The 22887-nt window shown below is 36.0% G+C and overlaps 1 protein-coding gene across 2 annotated transcripts; it reads left to right on the top strand.

The window, feature by feature from the left end:
• Window positions 1–325: 325 nt before the first annotated feature.
• On the top strand, window positions 326–15315 carry LOC120009240 (5'-3' exoribonuclease 3-like). 2 transcript variants are annotated; one of them, XM_038859736.1, is made up of 23 exons: window positions 326–886; window positions 2336–2438; window positions 2538–2614; window positions 3279–3470; window positions 3605–3724; window positions 3845–3907; window positions 4289–4438; window positions 4541–4705; window positions 5184–5261; window positions 5377–5463; window positions 6527–6784; window positions 6997–7092; window positions 7585–7680; window positions 7817–7887; window positions 9802–9930; window positions 10002–10078; window positions 10172–10212; window positions 10326–10400; window positions 10540–10697; window positions 12302–12418; window positions 12508–12583; window positions 13893–14035; window positions 14295–15315. In XM_038859736.1, the coding sequence occupies exons 1-23, from the start codon at window positions 683–685 to the stop codon at window positions 14998–15000; spliced, it is 3282 nt and encodes a 1093-aa protein (XP_038715664.1). In that variant the 5' UTR covers window positions 326–682; the 3' UTR covers window positions 15001–15315. The 2 variants fall into 2 exon arrangements, with proteins under 2 accessions (XP_038715664.1, XP_038715665.1); XM_038859737.1 differs by having other exon boundaries at window positions 327–886; window positions 12314–12418.
• Window positions 15316–22887: the final 7572 nt, after the last annotated feature.

A 22887-nucleotide genomic window follows, 5' to 3' on the forward strand; every position in this document is an offset into this window, starting at 1 on the left:
ACTGTTGGAGAACTTAAGGAATCTGTGGGCCCATGGGAGAGCTTCCAAGACCATGGGCCTGTTTGGTAGACGATCGTCCATGCTGTCATTGCAGTGGATCAGTTGGACATAGGAGAAGGCCATGGGCCGGAAGAATGACTGCTTATGCCATGGGCTGTGAGCCTGTTGGGCTCTTGAGGAGGCTGTAGGTCCGTAGAGTGACTACTTAGAACGTGAGCATGTGTTGAGTAGTTGATTGTCCGTGCACAATTGGTCTGTGGCGCAATACCCTCACCGCTTTTCCTCTCCTCGCAGCTTAAAATATCGCACCGCCTCCTATAGGAAACCAACTTATCCAACCTAACGGATTCTGACTCTGCATACCCTGCAAAGACATGTATACCCCTGGCTATGATAGCGAATCCCACTAATATTTCCTCTTTTGTTTAAGCACGTAAGGGCATAATTGTCTCAGTATTTTATTAGCCTGCCCTAATTCGACGTCGCGCAAGAGTAGCACTCCCAAACGGCTACAAAGGTTTCTTCCTTTGTATATTGTCTCGCGCTTTCTCTACAACTACAAGCTTAGCTAGGGTTCGAAGCTCTCGATTGGCTCTCTCTCTCATTCATTCAGCTTATTGATTGTGTTTGGTCGGTTGGTTTTGGGAGATTCGGGAAGTTTTGTGAGCTCGAGTAGTTGGCAATGGGAGTGCCGGCTTTTTATCGATGGTTGGCTGAGAAGTATCCGATGGTGGTGGTCGACGTGGTTGAGGAAGAGCCAGTGGTTATCGAGGGCGTCAAGATTCCCGTGGACACCAGTAAATCTAACCCGAACGACATCGAATACGACAACTTGTATCTTGACATGAACGGGATCATTCACCCTTGTTTTCATCCCGAAGATAGGGTAATTCATGATTTAGTTTTGTTTTCGGTAACTTCTCATGTGTTACTTTTGCATTTGCATAATATACCTCAAATTTTTGTACGAGGGGCAGTACGTTGCAGGTAATAGTTTAGTTGCTTTGATAGGAAAGGTAAATGTGTTTTGTTAATTGAATTGAATTTTGATAAGTCCTTTACTGTTATAATTCCTTGTTTTCTTTATCTTCTTTACTGTTCTAGTTCCTCTTTTTTATTTTTTTTCTTCTTTCTTGTTTTGTTGAACAATTATGCTTAATTTTTTCGAATGCGGATGTGTAAGGGTTAAAAGTAAGGATATCTAGTTAATTGTCATCCCTATTCGTATAATGATATCTAGTTAACTGTCATCCATAAACGTCGTACATTCAATCTCCTTATTTTTGAGCTGTGGTTTCAGATGCAATTCACATAAGTTGAGCCGATAGATTATTGTTGGATTGCTAACTAGACTAATAGTAATACTCTCTTGCATGGTAGAAACGTTTATGTGACTTAAGCGGGAGAAATGGAGTCATTGGAGAGTCGAGAAATCCAACAGGGTGAAACAATTTCCAAGTCCTATGATTAGATGTCAAGTATTTGATGACTTAGGGCATATATTTGAAAGTCAGAAGTTTTAATGCATAGTTGATTACATCTTTTGACTCTGGCATTCTGGCTGCTTGAGTTCGCTGTATCTCAATTTGGTAGGAATTTATAAGGCAGTGGATTTCAGAAAAATTAAAATCTTTGGAAACTTCATGGAGGGGGAATTTTTGACATTAGAGGAGCCCATAATTTGTGTCGATAAGAGGACCAAGACTTTCATGGTAGATTGATAATAACACAACTGGGACCAACCGTAAGTGGAGGTAGTTAGCACAAGCTGTGATTAGACTTTTATGGGCAATCGGTTTGTGATTTGATTGGTTGTGCTGTTAATTACTGCCCACAATGAGGTCTGTCATTGGAGGTAGCTTGGAATTTCATGAGAGCATTCTCTGAAAGAGGAATTGATAGCCTGGATTTACATATTCTTTGGTAAGGAGAGGAAATTGAGAGAGATTACCCCTCTGATCACATGTTAGCTGCTATGGGTAGACTGTAGAGAGAAACAAAAAGTATGTAGAGAGAGAGAGAGAGAGAGAGAAGCATATTGACAATGTAATTGGTGTTTGGTTCAGTACTATAAAGCTTTTGTATATACTAATTGTTGCTCTGCCAAAATGTTTTATTGATGCTATTACCATAGCATACCCTTATTTATTTGGGTTGCCCCCTCTTGGTGTTCCCTTGAATGAAAAACATTTATTTTTATTCATTTGTGAAGAGACAGGAAGATCTTTTTGGGAATGTCAAAATGTAATGTCTGTAGATCTTAGCCCAACATGTGGGTTTTTGGTGGAAAATAACTTTTCAAACATGCTCTGAAAAAACCCTATTGTTCTTGTAGCCTTCTCCAACAACTTTTGATGAGGTATTCCAGTGCATGTTTGACTACATTGATAGACTTTTTGTGATGGTGCGACCTCGGAAGCTGCTATACATGGCAATTGGTAAGCATTTAATTTCAGTCACCCTTAATTTTGTTAACTAAATATGGATAAACATTGCCTGTCTTCTATGCAATGCTGATTGTCTGAAACAACTCGTAGATGGCGTTGCTCCGAGGGCTAAAATGAATCAACAGCGATCTAGGCGCTTCAGAGCAGCTAAAGATGCAGCAGATACGGTATGCGCTTTTGTAAAGGCTAGGCGTGCCTCCATATGTTTTGGCTGTTTGCATGGGGTGACTTCAGCTTTCTATTTTAATCATCCTATCTGCAAATTAATCCTATATCACATTTATATGAGTTGTAACAGCATTGGATTTTTTCATCAGCATCTCCGCTGTTGTAATTTTGTACCGCATGAAATTAACACAATCTTTTCCTATCTTGTCGTTTCTCTGATGTCTTTTAGGTGGTTGTTTACATATGATATGTAGTCAGAATATCAGTGCTCTAGACTCAAAAGTCTTGCTTTATTGAATGTGTTTTGCTTGAACTGCTTGGCTGCGTACAACTTGCAAATTAGGTCTTTTGGTTGAGGAGCTCTTGATTGAGAATAATTCCATTGTTACTGTAAATCGGGTTTTTCTGGTTCCTAAAATCTTAATTTTAATGGCTTTGAATAAAATTGGTCTTAGCTAGTAGAAGTCTTGGAGGTTACCTTTGTAAATGTGCTTGCTTGTATGCATTGATCAAGGCTTCTCTTTCTTCATTTGTTCTGGACTATCTCCTCCTAGCATCCTCTGTCCCCACCCACATTCATACGTATAATAAAGAAAAATAGAGAAAAGAAGGAAAGGGTGGAACAATGTGCTGACTGTTGATATGCTGCCATTTCTTTTGTAGGCAGCTGAAGAAGCACGACTTCGGGAAGAGTTTGAGAGAGAAGGCAGGAAGCTTCCTCCTAAAGATAATTCACAAGTTGTTGACTCCAATGTTATCACTCCTGGAACAGAATTTATGGCTGTTTTGTCTATAGCACTGCAGTACTATATTCATCTTAGACTAAATTATGATCCTGGATGGAAACAAATTAAGGTATTACCCATGTAGTAGTCCCTTGTTTTTCTTCTCTTCAATTGTCTTTTGGCATGATGCACTTATCTCTGGCTTGTATTACACCAATGAAGGAAGAGCGTTTGAGATTTTTCATATATCTTTGTATTTTGAAGGTGATTCTTTCCGATGCAAATGTTCCTGGCGAAGGTGAACACAAAATCATGTCATATATACGTCTTCAAAGAAATCTTCCTGGTTACAATCCAAATACGCGCCATTGTCTGTATGGTTTGGTATAATTTCTTCCTCATGATGCAGAGTTTTACTACGTATAATATCTTTTGGGATATTTACTTTGTATCCATGGTATATGGTAATATTCTGTACCGCCAATAATGGTTGCTACGTAACAGGATGCTGATCTGATTATGTTGGGTTTGGCCACGCATGAAGTTCACTTCACAATCCTTCGAGAGGTTTGTATTATGTTACTGTTACCTTGTAGAATTAGATTATAAACCTGTGAAGTCATGTTGGCTTGGCATCTATGTAAATTTTTGGAGTGAAGGACACATTGATTAATTTACAAATAGGAGATTATGGAGTGATTGTCTTTGTGTAATCAATTTTGTGTATATGTTTTATCAGTTTACATCTTACAAAACAAAGGATCCTACTTTCTTTCTGTGGTCTGCAAGTAAATTGTGGAACCTCTTATATTTAATTTAGTATTTGCAATATGTTTCTGACACCATCTACTGCGTGAGCCTTGTGCACGGGTTTTTTTTTTACCCTGCGATGTGTTCATGTTTTTCTTTTCATAGTAACTAGAGGTTTTTATGGATTGCACATTTCAGGTTGTTTTCACTCCTGGGCAGCAGGACAAATGCTTCCTATGTGGTCAAATGGGTCATTTAGCAGCAGATTGTGAAGGAAAGGCAAAGAGAAAGGCAGGAGAATTTGATGAGAAAAGTGAGGAGGGTGTTGTGGCCAAAAAGCCATACCAGGAAAGTTTTGCGAGTTGAGGCATACATGTTTGATGAATTTGATAGGATAAAATTTTTAATCCTCCATTGACGTCGATTTATCTTTGTACCTTATTCATGCAGTTCCTCAACATCTGGACTCTAAGAGAATATCTTGAATACGAAATGAGAATCCCTAATACTCCTTTTGAGATTGATTTGGAGTGCATCGTGGATGATTTTATTTTCATTTGCTTCTTTGTGGGCAATGATTTTTTACCTCATATGCCCACACTGGAAATTCGTGAGGTATGTTATGCTTTCTAATTGAGTTAATTTATTTCAGAATATATGTTGCCTTTGATTAGTTTAGACAACAAGAAATTTAAGCAATCCAAATTTTATTATTATACCATAATTAGCTTTTGTTATCAAAATGAAGTTTGTTTTAGTAAGATTGTGATTAGTCATTCTTTGAATTTGAATCTTTGTGATGGAAAGCTTGTCAGTTTTAAGGAATTTTTGGAAACTTAACAAAAGGCAATCTCTGTCGAAAACTTGTTTTGAGGTGAAACAAAATAACCATGTTGGTAATCCATTTTTACGGGAAAGGCAAACAGATCCAGGATTAGCATGTCAATGATAATTGTAATGCAAAATTCATGCTCTCTTAAATGATGTGATATCCCAATTTACTATAATTGTTGATTTGGAAGATAGATTCTTATTTTAAATTTTATTTTGGGGTTAATTATATCTCTTGTATTCTCTTATTATTGTAATTTAGGGTGCAATAAACTTGCTGCTCGCAGTTTACAAAAAGGAATTTAGGGCATTGGGAGGGTATTTGACAGATGGAAGCAAGGTATTTAAAGAATTGTGGATTTTTCTAGCTGCAACAAGTTGGTTCAATCATGAATCTACATTTTACTTTGAAAGGTTTTTGTTCTTTGTTTGTGACTTCCTGTTTCCATTGTCAGCCAAATTTGAGCAGGGTGGAACATTTTATCCAGGCGGTTGGATCATTTGAAGATAAAATATTCCAGAAAAGAGCTCGATTGCATCAGGTTGATTTGTTTCTCTGATTGGTGTAAATGCTTTTGACCGTTTTTTCTTTTTTGTGCTTGGATTGTATGGTTTAAGGAGTTGAATTTATTATGTGTAATTTGTAAACTTGCCATGTTTCATGGTGTTCACAAGAAACATGATGTACCCTTCAAATGCTCTAGAATTAGGGGCTTCCTTAAATGAAGATGGTAAGCCTTCCAATATGGCGTGGAAATGTTTTGGAGAGGAAAACAATAGATATTTAGGGTGGTCTAGGTGGAAAAAAAAAGATATTTAGGGTGGTCTGTGTGGAAAAAAATCCGATCTTGTTTAAACTTTTCAATTTAGCATTAAAATAAGATGGCATGTCGAGATTTTTGCTAATAAAGTGGGACATAAAATAGTTGAAGACCAAAAATTTGTGCTAAGGATGAATGGAACTGATTACAAGATTGGAACGAGGTCTTTGAGGGTTCTTTGCAAATCCAAATTGGTTGGGAAGATTTTTTGTTTAGAGAGTTCGACAGAGAAATCCACAGGTCAAATTAGACATTTAAGAGCAAAACAAGGTGGTTGTTTTATGATGTCATAATTCATAAACAGAACTGGTGGGTACGTATGCAGTTACACGAGCATGCGGAGGATTATGGAGAAACGAGAAATGAGAAGTTTATGTGTTGAGCTATTAACTTCAACCTTTTGCTAATCAAATTGTAACTTTGGATGGATAAGAGTAAATGGATGCCTTTTGCTTTAAGATGTATTGATGGAGCATTGTCATTGGCTTGAGGTAAGGAGAAGAAAAAGAGAAGGGGGACGAACATGTCATTCCTGGGGATGTATGAAATCCTGTGTCTGGCCTTCATATCATTTTAAAAACATTTGATAATACCAAAAGGTGGAAGGTTGAGTTGTTGGTGTTTGATTAAAGCTTCCGTGAGCAATGCATCTCATTTATGGTTCACTTTATGTGAAACTTTGTAAATTGTTGCGTTGCAAGAAAAAAAAGTTCTGCTACTAATTTATTTACTGGTCTTGCTAGATTTTTTAACAATGGTTTTTGTTTTAATACGTACTTTACAGCGACAATCAGAAAGAATAAAGCGTGAAAAGGCCCAAGCAAGAAGAGGAGATGATGCAGAGCCTCAATTTCTACCTGAATCTTTGGTTCCAGTTGCTCGATTTCATGGTTCTCGTCTTGCTTCTGGCACTACGCCTGCACCATATAAGCAAACAGGATTTGGTGGCACTCCACCTTCATCGCATAAGGTTGCACGTTTGTCTTCTGAGGCTAGTATTGGTGCTGCACTTGTTGAAGCCGAGAATAGTCTCGAAATAGAAGTATGTCTTCCTGCTTCTGGAGAGGCACTTTAATGTAATTCTGAATCCTTCAGCCATGTTTAAGACTCATACTTATGGGTGAGCTTGGCGAGGAGTTTTTAGTGAAGTTGTTCTCTTAGAAGATTTATTTATTTTCACCTTCAGATGTTCGCAAACTCAGCTGCATAACAGCATGCTCAATGTTACGTTGATTTTTTGTAACTGGATTTCAGGTTCATGGAAACAAGGAAGAATTGAAAGCAAAGCTTAAAGGGTTACTTCGTGAGAAGTCTGATGTTTTTAACTCGGAAAATCCAGAGGAAGACAAGGTTTTGATTTGATAACTCTTATATGTTGAGGAACACCTTACTTGTGAAAACTCTGTCCTGTATTGTTTGTACTTGTTGCAATGTTCTATTTTTCCTTGGCATTATGCTTTCAAAGGTAACAATGGAGATGATATCCAGCAACTATGTATGCTGCTAGATTCATTCATTAAATAAGTGTACTCTTAGATCTCATGGAACTACAATGTGAGCTTGTTTCAGTATTTTTGCCCCTGCTGCTTCACCTAGAATCATGCTATTAAGTTTGAGGTGCCTACTACATTGTTGACTGCTTGAGAGACTACAAATTTCTTTTTAACCATTTTCTTTATTCTTGTTGGCACTGGTGGGACTATATTGGTGTGGTTGTGTAAAATATCTAGAAAGAATGGTGTGTTTTCACAGTCTACTTTTTAGTCCTGCTGATTCTTTTTGGACTCTTCTTCAGTCATAATTGTTCTCTGAATGCTTATGTATCTCATGGGTATTTATTAGATTAAATTGGGAGAACCAGGGTGGAAAGAGAGGTATTACGAAGAGAAGTTCTATGCAAATACTCCGGAGGAACTTGAAAAGATACGACGAGATGTTGTAAGTTCAATGAACTGTGATGCTATTTTAGTTGGTTTCTGATAAATACATAAGTAAAAAGTTATTGATGTTCCGTGCTTTGTTTCTCACGTCTTCTAATCATTATGGCTTATCTTCTGGAATTGCTATTGAGTAGGTTTTGAAGTATACAGAAGGACTGTGTTGGGTCATGCATTATTACTATGAAGGGGTCTGTTCTTGGCAGTGGTAACAATCTATACATTATTGTTTTTTTTAAACTTTATGAGAATTAGAAATGGTGAAATTTGACTGAAATTTGAACTTTTTGAACACAGATTTGGGTTGCTTTTTCATGTTTTCCTTATGACTGTTTCCGCACTTAAACCAATTTATTTCTCAGTTTCTCTTTTGTCCCCTTGTGGACATCCGATAAAAAAAGTTTCCTTTGTTATCCTTGGTGGGATTCGATATTTAGATGTAGTATAACTGTAGAAGTAACTGGTGTGTTCTTGTTTTCCTTAGCTTAGTCAATAAATAACTGGAGCTGGTAATTATTTGAAAAGTAATTTTATATTCAGGAAATTATGGTTTGGTCATTATGAGAATGGGGCATAGATTCGGACTTCTGAGTCACATATTGCTGTTCTGGGACTATATAGAGTAGCCTTCAACAGTGACAGGACATATTCAACTTTCAAATCCTAGTAATGGATGAATCATGAATGGTTAATTACGGATATGAAATTGTGACAATTTTAGTATTTATCGAAAGTTAATCAAAGCTAATTATGGGATATAGAAATGATGGAAATTCAAGAGACAATTATAAGAATTGGTGACGTATACTGGCATGTCACTTAGGCTCTCTGGAGTTCCTCCTAGAAGAGAAGCTGATCTAAGATCTTCATTGGTGTACATCTTGCGAAGGAAGTTTTGTTTGAACACTTCTAGCTTGATTGCTTATAAAAGAGATTCCTACGCAGAGAACCTAATTCAAATCCCACAAGGGATATTGAATTGATTGTAAATAAAAAATTACTAATCCTTTTTTTCTCATAAGAAAAATACTTCTTAAGGTTGACCAGAGTTCTGAATCAGTTTGAACTGTTTAGGACTTTATCCTAAAATTCATAGAAATAGTTACCAATATAAGTTACTTATATGCTTAAGTGAAAAGTTAAAAATAGTTCAAACCCCATGGATGAGATGGGGTTATCAGCTCAGATTTCGATCATGCTAGAGAATTCTTACATTGAGTTCTAAATATGTACATCATAGAAATAGTTACCAATAGTGCGTTTCTGAATCAGTTTGAACTGTTTAGGACTTTATCCTAAAATACATAGAAATAGTTACCAATATAAGTTACTTATATGCTTAAGTGAAAAGTTAAAAATAGTTCAAATCCCATGGATGAGATGGGGTTATCAGCTCAGATTTCGATCACGCAAGAGAATTCTTACATTGAGTTCTAAATATGTACATCATGAAATCCTGCGGCCAACTCCAAATAGTTAGGACTTAGGATTAAGGCTTAGATGTCGATGTCCATGTTGAAATGTACGAACAGAATCCAAGTTATTTTTGAAAGGCTTTTAATTGTTTCCTGCATTAGCTGGGCTGTCTCAGGAGGTTTTTTATGATTCTTTTGGACTTCTTATGCTGATGTTAGTAAATCATGGGACTACCTTTCGCCATCGATTAAATAAACATATATTTGAACCAGATAAAGATCCTCTGTGCAGTGTGAAAGTAAGGCTGTATATCAGCCGAATTTAATCCCCTAATTAGCTGGCAAAGTATTCTGTATTCTGCACATAGGAGTGGGGCTACATAGTCTTGAAGTAACCTTAAAACCTTTCTATGCGGTAGCTGTCTTTGAGACATCCTAATGTTTAATTCTACATGCACATGGCCATACTGCATTCTGTCTTTTAATTTCCAGTAGGGGTCATATAACCTTTGGTTTCATGGCTGATCTATACCCTGTAGATGGATAAATGAGGTTTACATTTGTTGCAACCTAATAGGATAACTAGTAGTTTTCTCCCCCTTTGCTGTGTGTGAGGGAGGGATTGTGGTTAGTTTTCTTCTTTTCTATGTGATATGCATTTGCCTCTTGATGTTTAGCTTTATCAGTGCGAACTTTTTTTATTTCAGGTTTTATCCCTATCATTATGCTCCCTTTGCTTCTGATCTAAAAGATCTCAGTGAGCTGGATATTAGCTTTGAACTTGGCTCTCCATTCAAACCATTTAATCAGCTGCTCGGAGTTTTTCCTGCTGCAAGGTCTGCCAGCAGTTTTCCATTTCTCTAGAAATTTCCAATTAATTAAGGTACTAATGGTGATTCATCTGCAGCGCTCATGCACTTCCCGTGCTGTATAGGAAATTGATGTCTGACCCAAATTCACCTATTATTGATTTTTATCCAACTGGTATGTAAATTTGTTAACTGTGAAATCCTAGCGGTTTTCTTTTTATTTGCAAATGGGGATAGATGACTTGCTTATTTTTGTTGTCTGTGTCAGATTTTGAAGTGGACATGAATGGGAAACGGTATTCATGGCAGGTGGGTTGGTCGTTTAGTTTGAATTGCATCATTTTTTAGTCTCTGGGCATGATAATATTTTGCAAATGGTTGTTGGCCATTTTTTTACTCTATTTACACTTTTTATTTTAAAGGGCATAGCAAAATTGCCATTTATTGATGAAGAGCGACTTCTAGCAGAGGTTGAGAAAATTGAGCACACTCTAACGGTATGAATGTCAACTTCTGATGCCATGTCAATACTTACTGATACATATACATACACACACACACATATACATATATATATACATATATATATGTTCTTTCGTAGTTTCATTCATGTGGAAATGCTCCTGTCTTTTGTAGGAAGAGGAAGTTCGGAGGAATAGCATAATGCTTGACATGTTGTTTGTGTTATCATCACATCCTCTCTCTGTAAGCATATATTCTCTTGACAATCGCAGTAAACAACTAACAGACCAAGAAAGAGCTAATATCAAGGAACTTATTAAGCCCGAATTGAGGTTTGTGTTTCAGTGCTTAATGTGAATTGATGCCAGTGCTTAAATGTGGTTGATTTGAGCATTTACTTAATATTGAAAGTGAGATTATTTCTTTGTTGCTTCTTATTTATCATGCAAGTCCACAAGTGTTGAACTTTGAATAATGGTATAATATTGCTTTGCTAAGTTTGAACTTTGAAATGTGCTACTATAAACCATGTTTTGAAATTACGATTTTAGTACTTATCATATTGCATGTGTAGACCAACTATTCAAAGATCCTGTTTGCAAGTGGATCTGTTGAGTAACTGATGAGAATATGAGCATAGAGTAGTAACTGTTGGGAATGTAAGCAAAGAAACCATCAATTGCATTGCAATTGATTTTGTGACTAAGCATAAAAAATTGTCGACTTTCCGTCTTATAGCATCATAAAGTCTAGGGTTATTGTGTTTGTAAGTATAAATGTAAGAGCGGTTCCGTGTTTTTGGAAAATGAAGTCTTGTCTTTATTGTTAATTTTGTGGTTGGGTGGTGCATCTAATATTTGCTTGATCATCATTTAAAAAAATTTGTTTGATCATGTGCCACAGTTTTAAGGTCATGTTCCTTGCATCCTAAATTTGTCAACTTCAGTGCATAAAACATCAAGAGTTAAATGAATCATTATGGCCTTGAGTACTCTATAAACTTTATCTTGTTCACAAGTTCTGAACTGATGTTGACTATTTGCTATTGTTCACCCGGGGGAGATTCTTTTATCTGTTAAGAGTAATATTATTTTGGCAAACATGATTAAGTTGCCGTTTTAATCAATTTCGTTACGTCCTGATAAATATGTTCTTCAAACCTTAAACTGTTGTGGGAGTTTTAAGTTGGTTACTTGGCCAACTTGATAGCTGTGACAAAATAGTTTCTGTATGAGATGCCGATATCAAAAGAAAAGGCATTTTCTCATTGTGTTCACGGATAAACCTGGATATGAGTATCTTGCCAAAAGTAAAGCAACCTGTTTACTAGTAGCTCTTTGCTGATTGTGGTACCTTGCCTTTTTGTCTGCTGTGAGTTTGTGACTATAGAACTAGCTTTGGCATTTGTTGTTTATGTTTTGTTGAATAATAACTCGCATGGTGTTCCATTTATGATTCTCGGGTAAACCTCAACCTTATATTGCTCTGTTGTAAATTCATTTTCTGGGCTTATTTAATGAAACAAAGGGCGGTAGCTGATATAAATGGCTGTTCAATGAAGAAAAGGCTAAAAATGGATCATGAGGCTTTTTTTTCCTTTTCTTTTTTGCATTCTGGAAATTGTCAAGATATGTGTTCTTTCAAGAAACAGTACAACATTACGGTATGAGGTTATTTAAGTAATATTGTGAAATTGCTGTTTAGGCTTTCTTTGTTAATCTGAGAAGCTTGTACACCTTCATGACTTTCGATATTTTGGATTATCCAACACAGCACTCATCATCTTGTTCATTATTAGAGTGTCAGGGTTTTGAGGCTAAATTCTTTTCTATACATTAGATTTTAGCAATATTTCCAATGTGCTATTATGTATGTTGGTGTTGGATGCTAATAAAAATTTAAGATACCTTTTGGATTATTTTCTGATTTTATCTAGGGCTACATGCAGCGGCGGGATGAATGGTTACATATCCCCTTGTGCTGGAGATACCCACCCACCTATATTTAGGTCCCCTGTTGAGAGAATGGAAGATATCATGGACAACCAAGTCATGTAAGCTTCTATTGCAATATTTTACATGACCATAGTGCCATATAATTCGTATATCTTATTTCATTCTTTTTCTTGCTTTTTCTGTACAGATGTGCTATATACAGACTCCCCGATGCACATAAGCACATCACGCGGCCACCCCCTGGGGTTAATTTCCCAAAAAAGGTAAGTGACTAGTGAGAGTAGTCTGAAGTATAATATTGTTTGCATACCTTTTTTTTTCTTAATTTATTATTCTATTTTTCTGCATGTCTTGGGGGAATTCATTCATTTTGGGGGTGTGTATAACCAATTCTACTGAGTGGGGGCCCTGTTGCAGTTCATCTCTTTTAGTTTTCACTTTTGTTTTCAAGCCTTACAATGACAGGTATAGTTTTTGGGGGACAATATAAGCTTTTCCGGAGTAATTTTTGAATTTGGCCTTCAAATTGACAACTGCTCTCGTCGTTGAATAAGGAGAAGTTAAATCATATTTGTTCCCGACTTTCTTGGGAGCTTCTAGCAGTACTTACATGCATGCGCTAAGCAAGCATGGGACACTACGAATCTTGATGGTTTCTTGTGCTCTACTATTGCACGCACAATCTACAAATTCTCTGTTATGATTTCCTCTCCTGGTTCGGATCATATTATTCGTTGATAATCAAGCAGCAACTCACTTGTCTCTAAACTGGTTTTCCATGGGGGAACCTTTGAAGTTGCCTTAGAGCATTTTTCCTGCCATCCCTATACCGCCAGAGAGAGAATCTCTTTTGCTGGCCATTCTTAAGTGCTTACAATCATAACTCCTTTCCCCTCGAGGGCAACAAGCTGGCCTACCTACAGGAGAGAAGGTGGCGTAGGTTGGAACAGGGGGCATAGGTTGGACCAGGGGCAGCCCCAGTTAGACTTCAATAGTAATACGTTATAAAGCGCGCGGCATTCCTTCCAGTTCAAAAGCCGGCACCCGCCTAGATCGAAGCCAGCACCAGAAGCAGAGACAAGGAAAGCGAGGGTGATAGTCAGTATAGGGAGCACCCCTTCCAGTTCCAGTTAGGGATCGAGACCAAGTTCTTTTCTTTTGAAAGACAGCCTTAGCTTCTCCTTTCTCTCTATGCCCACCCTGATCTATGAGATCCTTGCCTTTAGCTATCCTCAATTCCTCATGACTTCCCCTGTACTAGTTCCTCTTTGATCTATCCTGCATGGTGGTCGAAGATCACTTGAGATGCGTCTAGAGATTTGACAGTAGGACATTCATACTTGGGCCATTTATATCAGTGCACCTGTGAATGCATGGTTTCTCACTAAAAGACTTTTGTTCTATGAGCACACTTCATAGTTTTGCTGAATAGAAAATTGTTGTGCTTTTTTGAGCTATTTTAGTCGTCTTTTCTCGTCTTGGAGATATAAACTCTTGCAGTTCAACATTAGTGCCATTCTGTGCCACCTGGAACTGTTTGGTTCTTGTTTATCTATTTTCTGGTCTTTGCAGACTGTGGAGGTGGGCGATCTGAAACCTGAACCTGTATTATGGCATGAAGATTCTGGGAGGAAGCCATGGGAAAATGGGAGGAAGCCATGGGAAAATGGGAGGAAGCCATGGGAAAATGGGAGGAAGCCATGGGAAAATGGAAGGTATGTGGCAATTGATGTTTTGTAGGATCGTGGTCCATGTTGTCACCACTCTGCCTTACGGCAGGGGTTCGGATCTCATTCCGAGTTAGCCATTAAACAATAAAAAAAAAGAGAAGATAATTATGTGGGTTGAAAAGGGAATGCATAATCGAACTCTCAAGAACCCCTTCATTGTGATTGTTTGTTCATTTGTTGATGTATATGCTAATAGAATGATTCTTATTGTGTTGTGAATTTGGTGAATGACTTTTCCTTTCAGGCAAAACCCCAAAAGAATTCTTTCTGGTCATCAGCTTGGGGAGGCGTCACATCGACTTGTTACTAATAGCTTACAGTTGAAGGGGGATCGGGTGGGGCTCGGCAGCCATACGCGTGGCCCACCACTTTCTCATACTGCTGCTCCCTATGTTCCTTCAGTTCCTTCCTATTCAAATTTTGTGTACAATGATCTAGGACGCCAGGCAGTGGTACCACCACCCAGAGCAGATTATACTCGTGGAAATCACCACCGTTCTTCAAATCCTAACATTCCAAACCACTATGACAATGGATATGAACGACCCTATTATTCAGGTCCACAATTGCCCTACAATGGTTCTCATTCTCAGTATCAAAGAAATAACCTTGCAGCTTCCAACAGCGGGAGAGATAATCATCCAAGGAATGCATATCACCCTCCAGGATTTGGTCAGAATGATGTAACAGGTTACCATCCGAGTCATGTGCAGAACATTTCACCTGGGAATGGTAACTACACTCATCATCAAGGTGGCCATAGAGGCTACCAGACCTACCAAACACCAGGAGCTGGTAATTATCAAGAGTGGGGGAACATGATGCCCCCGCAGGCTCATCATAACTTTCCTAGGGGGCATAGCCACCCTCACCATCAACAGGGTGGAAACCAATATTCTGCCTTAGACAGAAGAGGGAATACGAGGCGGCCTCCAGCGCCACAGCCTTGATATCGCCATAAATAAGGTTGTATGTGTTTGTTTCTAGGTATACTTGACCACATATATGCTGTAGTGTAGTCAACTGGCCGAGGAGATGTACCATTTGCAGAAGTTTTCCGATTGTTTCTCATTAGTTTCAGTATATTCCTTATTGTTGTATCTAATTGGCAAACCTTGCTAATTAACGCACATCCAATTTTGAGGAATGATTTGATAAGTAGGTTGAGTGTTTGTTGGAGCAACATGTATTTGTAATAATTAATGTAAAATAATGATACTTCTTTCTTTCTCTCATTATTAAGACTGAAGATTTCTGAGTGATCATGCAGCTTTTATTTGATCAATTAGCATAGTTTGTATAAGATAGAACAATATGATGCCAAACCCACGCTCGTGGTTCCTTTGTCATAGGAAATAAATACTGTTAGAATATGAGCTTGTCTCAAACCAAAATTTTCTTTGTCAAGATGTGGATTCATGGGTTAGTATTGCTCTGTATTTTTTAACAGCTGTGATTTCTATTGCAGGGACCTTAACCCTAAATACATGATTGAAAGAAGAAATTGTTACATTTTCTCTGTGGTTTTAATCATAGACGTTCAATCTATTTAACAAAGTTAATATAATTATTTGAATTTGATAAACAAAATGAACGTGTGCGATGGCCATTGCAATAACTTCTACGGGACGGCAGGGGTCTTAGTCCGTTCTACCAATGTGGATGACCTCAGATTAAAGGAGCCGCCTTGGTGGTCATTTCTGGTAGCCAAATCATCCACACTCGTGTGTATCTATCTGCCTTGCCCACCGAAGAAGGAAAAAAGGAAGGAACAGACAACATCACAACACACAACATCAGCCGCCCCGCACGTATGCATTCACTGCTTAGAAGTGTCGGGTGGTAGTGGCAGAGTCCATTCTAGAGGACAGGACCCATTTTCTTCTTTCCTCCTTTAATAGGGATTTTTTTTTTTATAAACAATAAGTTTTATTATTATTATTATTATATAAAACTAATATTCTTCAATAATTATTGACAAAGTGGTTGCTAGACAGTTTATGTATTGGGATTGTGTTCATTCACATTCACATAGAGCCTTGAAGTCGTCTCTCACCTTTTTATGTGTCACACGTGTGAATGATTAGATTAGGTAGTTAGTCTGCATTGTAACTGTCGTGTCTTAACCCATATATCCATTCGGACCCATCTCACTCAACTTTTTTTATTAGTGGGATCCTCTGTAGCTTAATTAATTAATCGGTTTTCAATTTCATTCTCTCATCTCAATAATTATTGGTTTAGCCGGCTAATCATCCCATCACCTCAACACAAATTCATCATATATTTGGTTCATACAGCTATGGCGTCATATATATATATATGGATGCTTTTTTGTATTCAAATATATTGTTTGCTCTAAGATTTCTCTACGGATGTTTCTATCATTCCCTCACAATTTTTTTTTGTTAATTCAAGAAATTATCTCGTTTTGCTCTTTTGAATCCATAATATCTTTAGTTTGAAAGAGTGAATACCCAACTTAGATAGGTATGATTTTTCTTCAATTGGATTGAAAGGTGTGTAATTTTTGAGTCCACAACAAACACCCTTCATTAATTGTTATATTTGAGTTGGTGATTAAGCAAGTTGGCAAAAAGATAATAATATGAGTTAGTTTGGTTATCTATTACATCATGATATTGTGTGTCACACATCAATGACTATTACTTAAGCCATGATTACAAATAAACAAAAATACTTTAGCCATATAGTTAAAGATTAGAATATATATATATGAGTTGCATTAACTCACATATATCACAATCAATCATAGTGCTAGCAAGTGTATATAGGTATATATCTTTTAATTAATGATGTGATTGATTAACCTTAATTAATGGGCCTTTTTGAAGTGCCTAATTGTGGGCAGGGCAACTTCTCCTATAGATTTTTTTTTTTCAAAGATGATCATGATTTTATATAACAACAATTGGTATTATGATATCATCATCAGAGTCTTTATCTTAAAAATTTGGGGTTGGTCACATAAGTTTATGAAATAAATTGGAATTCACTATGTGTATACATTTTTGTCATTTATTTCTATTTGGGATCATACTTTCATAAACGGCTCTTGAATTCATACCCTTTTTTACTATTTCAAGTCATATTTTTTTAGGTCTTCCTCTTTGTTTTATAATTTCTTTTATGCAAATTCTCTCAATTCTCCTCATCACCCTAACACTATCTCTACATTGAATGTGCTCATATTATCTTAATGGTTTTCTTGTAACTTAAATCTAATAATCACATTTCTTATCATATTTTTGCTCGTGTAACCACACATCTAACAAAATATTAACATTTATGATACATGTATTTTTTATATTTGTTGTCTCTAATGAGAAGAAAATCTCATTACCTTAGGCTATGCTTGAGAGTTTAGTTTTCATAATTTTTGGGTGTTTTCATAAGTTGGATTCTAAGGTGTTCTTGAAGAGTGATGAATATCCGTCACACGAGATGAGGGCCCAAGTCTAGCATCACAAGTTTAGGCCGAACTCTCTATTGAAAACCCAGGTTGACATAAGCGGGATCCACTTTTTTGGGAAAATGAGTCGAAGCAATAGCAAGAATATCTCTAGTGAAATATCTTTCACTAATAGACCAAGGGATAAGCAATTCGACCCATTCACATTTAGATCATAAGTGTTTGGAATCCATATTATGCAAGGAGACATTGCTTTTGCTAATTCGAATTGAAAGGGTGATATAAAATCGATCTATTTCAAGCATCATATCCATAGTTAGCGCATTCATCCTATTTAGAAGCTCCAATTCCGTATCAAGGTCACGGTCAATATCGTCACTCAAATCAATAAGAAAACCCTTAGGCTTGTTATCCAGGAACTTGTTCAAAAACACTGTAATGAAAGGAACATAGGAGTTTTCCGCTAGCTATTTAACCAAATACATATATGATTTGTTAATATTCATATGATTCAATATTCTGAATCCTAGCTAATAAATAATTATGAACAAAGCTAGTCTTAATTAAACTTATGAAAAAAAAAGGGGGTTTCCCATGCCACGTGTTGCTTGAATATTAATTGAACAATATGATTATGTGTGTGAAGATTTTTATTTATAAAAAGAGAGACATCTGACTTGCCAACCATAAAAAGCCTGGAATCAGATTTAGAGAGCAAAAAGGTCATACAACTTTCCAAAAATCCTTTGTCATTGTCTTCACCGGCATTATCTTCTAATGTCTGAAAAGTAATATAACTCCAAATGAATAAAACTAATCCTTAAATTTCTTTGATTAATTAATTAATTATTAATTAGGGGATTAAGTTTCTTCCTTCTCTATTCCTCCAACTATGTATGAAAGCCCCCCTTTTCGAGATGTGTTCTTTTCAAATCCACACCATATATTAATTAAATGTGAAATTAATTAAACTCTTTTAGACTAAAAAAACCTACCTTTTTTAATGGGGAAGTCTATAGTGACTCAAAACATGAGTAATATGTGTGTGTGTGTGTGTGTGTGTGTATATATATATATATATATGGATAGAGAGAGGTAGATGTACGTGAGTTTAACGCCACACAAGGGATAGTCAAGTTTGATAAGTAAATGAAATAAAAATATTGAAATGTTCTGATTGATTGAAGAATTAAACAAGCCAGCTGTGAACCCTCTTGCAAGATATATATATATATATATATATATATACATATCTATATATATATATACATATATATATATACATATATATATATATATATACATATATATATGTATGTATGTATATATATCTATGTGTGTATATATATATATGTATGTATAGGATTATATTTTATATATGCAAATAATACATTACTAGCTAGCTAAGACATATGCAACGAAACACGAGGCAACGACCATCATATTTGGTTGTCTATATATATATATATGTGAGATCCAAAGTAGTGGATCACACTTGTCATCTCATTTCATCCACACCATTAAAAAATAACCCTTATTTTACACCCTTACACCATTAAAAAATAACCCTTATTTTACACCCTTACATTAGACTTTTCTGTGAGAATTAATATATATATATATATATATGTATATGTATATGTAGCCGTAAGAATGGAATACAAGGAGCAACCCTAGCTTAATCAAACAATTTGAAAGATATGTTAGTGGTGAACGTCTATGGGGCAAATCGTATAAATTCGAGAGGTTTTGAGTTCGATTCCCACTTGAAGCAACACACAAGTCTGACACCGAATGTAGAATGTATATCCAATGGATGAACTTGTGTTTTTAGTTTTTTTTTTTTTTTAAAAAAAGGTAATCAATTAATAAATACTATATTTAGTTCTACCCGAAAGCTGTTGACTGTCCATTAATCATGAGACGTCTATACACAGCACTGTATATATGTGCTTGGAAGACCAACTTTTTAATAATTAATAATCCCACTACCATGTATTATATTGATTATAAATGCAAATATATAATCTATATAATATGATATTCTAATTATTAGCTAGGTAACATCAATGTACCAACTTTTAATTGTTACATTCATGGTCAAATGTTGACCTTTGAATTCAAAACCTACAAATGTTATTTATCATAAAGAAACCACCAAGAGATAAAGCAAGTACCTCCCCAACCCCAAGTGTCTTATGCGTATACCAACCACTTGGTAATCTGATTGGCGAATCTATCTAGGGTCACACCCTATGGACTCAGAAGGTCATTCGATTCTCACTGAAATCAATATTTTTGTAATTATGTTTTGAACTTTGACCCGATTTACCCTATTGTCAAGTGAAAAACTTTTCTACGCGGGTCTGACAGCCTAAGTTTAGACTCATATTAGATGTCTAAAATACAAATTTATATGATGTCGTTCTCAAAACACACATAATATATTAATTTACAAAGTTAGTTTAAAGATGAACATTTTACCTCTGTAACTTATAAACCCTACAGAATATTCCAAATAAAGAAGAAATCTCTCTCTTACACGATAGATATGATCTCTATATCATCTTGTCCTTCTACAAATCTAGTACTTTATTGGGGCCTTGGGGGGTGAAAGTGAAACTAGCTAGTAGTACTTGCAAATTCAATGAAATCACAACATGTGGGTGTCACGTGATTTCGTAGGTCCAACATACAAAGTATATATGAGGCTATGAGCAAAGCAAAGCAAGAAATCTAAATAGGTTGAAGAAGGAGAATTATATATATATATATACACACACATATACATATATGAAAATGTAGCTAACCACGTGGAAGGTAATTTAGTAGTAAATCTCTTTAGAGTCAAACTGCATGGATTTAGAAACTAATCACTTGGTTTCTCGTTGGGAGCAATATCCCTGTGATCATTCATTGGACTTTGCCACTTTGACCTCAAGTGGAAAATTTCTATATATACTCATCAGGACTTAATTTAAGTTCATATCAGATATAGAATATAGCTATGCAAGTATTGTATGAAGTGAACGCACAGGAGATGAGATCAGAATTGGGGAATATTCCAAGTAATGAATAAATATCTCTTAATTATATGATAGACATATATATATATATATATATATATATCATCGTACGTGTCCTTCTCGAAATCAAGTACTTTGATTTATTGGAGGGGAAAGTGAAACTAGTAGTACTTGCAAATTCAATGGAATCACAACACGTGGGTGTCACGTGATTTCGTCTGTCCCACATACAAAAATTACATGTAAGCGAGCAAGAAATCCCAAACAGGTTGAGTACATATTGAAAATGTAGCTATAACCATTTGATATTAATAGTCTAGTAGTAGTGAATCTAAAAATTATATGAAATCGGAAGATTATGAATTTGATTATTCTTGTAGTAATTAATAGTCTTGTCATCATGCGTTAAACTTTGGCGCAACTTACATTGTCTTAATGTGAGAAACTTCTGCACGCACATACCTAACTGTAATCCGAATTTAGGCTCATACCAGATATCAAATATAGCTATGCACGTACTGTGTGATCCGAAATCCGAACTCTAATTAATTTTAAATGATTAATTTGGACGTACAAAATGAAAGTTATTGTGTCACATGTACACAGCTGTATTGGTAGTTGCATGTACATGCAAAATGTCACCAAGATTCGACACTTTTTGGGTCCTATGCCTTAATTGACACCCAGTCATGACTTATATATAATAAATACTTGGAGGTGATTTTTCTCATTGTCACTGTTCTTGTATTTTTGTTTTTGTTTTTGTTTTCTTGGCCTAACGATTTGCATGTGTTAGATTCTTCCAAATTCATCTAATCAAAATTTTGGAAATGACATTCTTGTCATTTACATATAACATCTCTTTCCCCCTCATCATAGATATGAGGTTTACTTTGAGTCATTATTGGATGATTATATATATATATATATATAATTTTTCTCTTATACGGACACAAAATAAGGATACCATGCACAACCGTTGAATCCAATCTACGGTCCAGATCAATTTCCTAAAAAGAAAACCTCGTGCGTATGGTGTTCTTATTTTGTGTTTGTATTTTGTGTCATTATAGGAGAAAAACTGTATATACATACATATATAGTTTAATACTTTAATGAACCCCATACGTATGGTGTCCTTATTTTGTGTTCGTATAGGAGAAAAATTGTGTATATTATATATAGTTTTATACTTTAATCAACTCCACTATGTACCTATAGTTGACTAGTGGATATTATTTGAAGAACCTTTTGGAATTTATGACACATCAACCGTCCAATAATAATATTTTTATAAAATTAAAAGAAGATAGAACTTGAGGTTCATGCCTAGAAACTTCCCTCCAAACACTCCCTCTTCAATGGGAAATACCATTAAGAAAAGCAAAAAAACAAGGTTTTGAATTCTTCTTTCCGAGTAGGGCAGGGGCAGCCATTACGAAATCTGTGGACATACGCATCTAATATACAATTCCAGGTTGTGGCTGTCCACAAGCTCTCTTGGGATCATTCATTCCAAGTATTTATTTACTTTTCTAATCATACTTTGTACACACGTGTAATGGTAAGAATTTTTTTTTTGACCAACAACGACATGTCCTTTTGACATCTGATATGAGTATAAATTTAGACAGTCCGTCCCGCATGCACATAAGTTTTCCATATGAGTCATGACGACATAATAAGTTGAGTCGATAACGGGTCGTTGATTGAGATTGTGAATTTGATTGCAGTAACTCTTAACGCAAGCGAGATGTTATGAATTCAAGTCTCATGGACGTTTCTTTTATCGCAATTTGCGAGATGGATCCTTGCTCAGCCCAACTTGTGCAAATGTCACACTGCGTTAACTTCTCGCACTGAGCCTCACCTAGATTTCAACTAATCCATGAGGGTTGCGGTGTCTTTTTCGGCATGAGATTTATTAATCCAATTGTTCGATAGGCAGCTAGGTGGATTCCACATTATCAAACAAAAAGTTGAGTTGAAGTCAAATGCATGGGCACAACAGTATTCCTCCTAATGAAAATCGAACTCAAGACTTTACAAGTCCATACGATTTGGCTCCAGAAACATCAATACTAGACTATCACCCGAGCGGTTGTTTAATGATAAGATATTAAACGGTCAATTGAAAATTGGGTTACAAATAGGGTTCATATACATATACTTTTCAAATATTTCACTAAAGAAAAGAAAAGAAAAGAAAAGGTTTCTTTTGTGTTCAATAACTTGATGATGGCACCAAAGCTAACGAACCAGATAGACGAGCTTTGGGTGGAGGAAAGTGGTGGGTGAAAAGGAGACCATAAAAACTCAAAATCAATGTGAAAGCCATTTTTTTGGGCATTCCATATATCACAAGATAACAAGTTACA

Source organism: Tripterygium wilfordii, chromosome 11 (genome assembly GCF_013401445.1).
Source record: "Tripterygium wilfordii isolate XIE 37 chromosome 11, ASM1340144v1, whole genome shotgun sequence".
Classification (NCBI taxonomy): Eukaryota; Viridiplantae; Streptophyta; class Magnoliopsida; order Celastrales; family Celastraceae; genus Tripterygium; species Tripterygium wilfordii.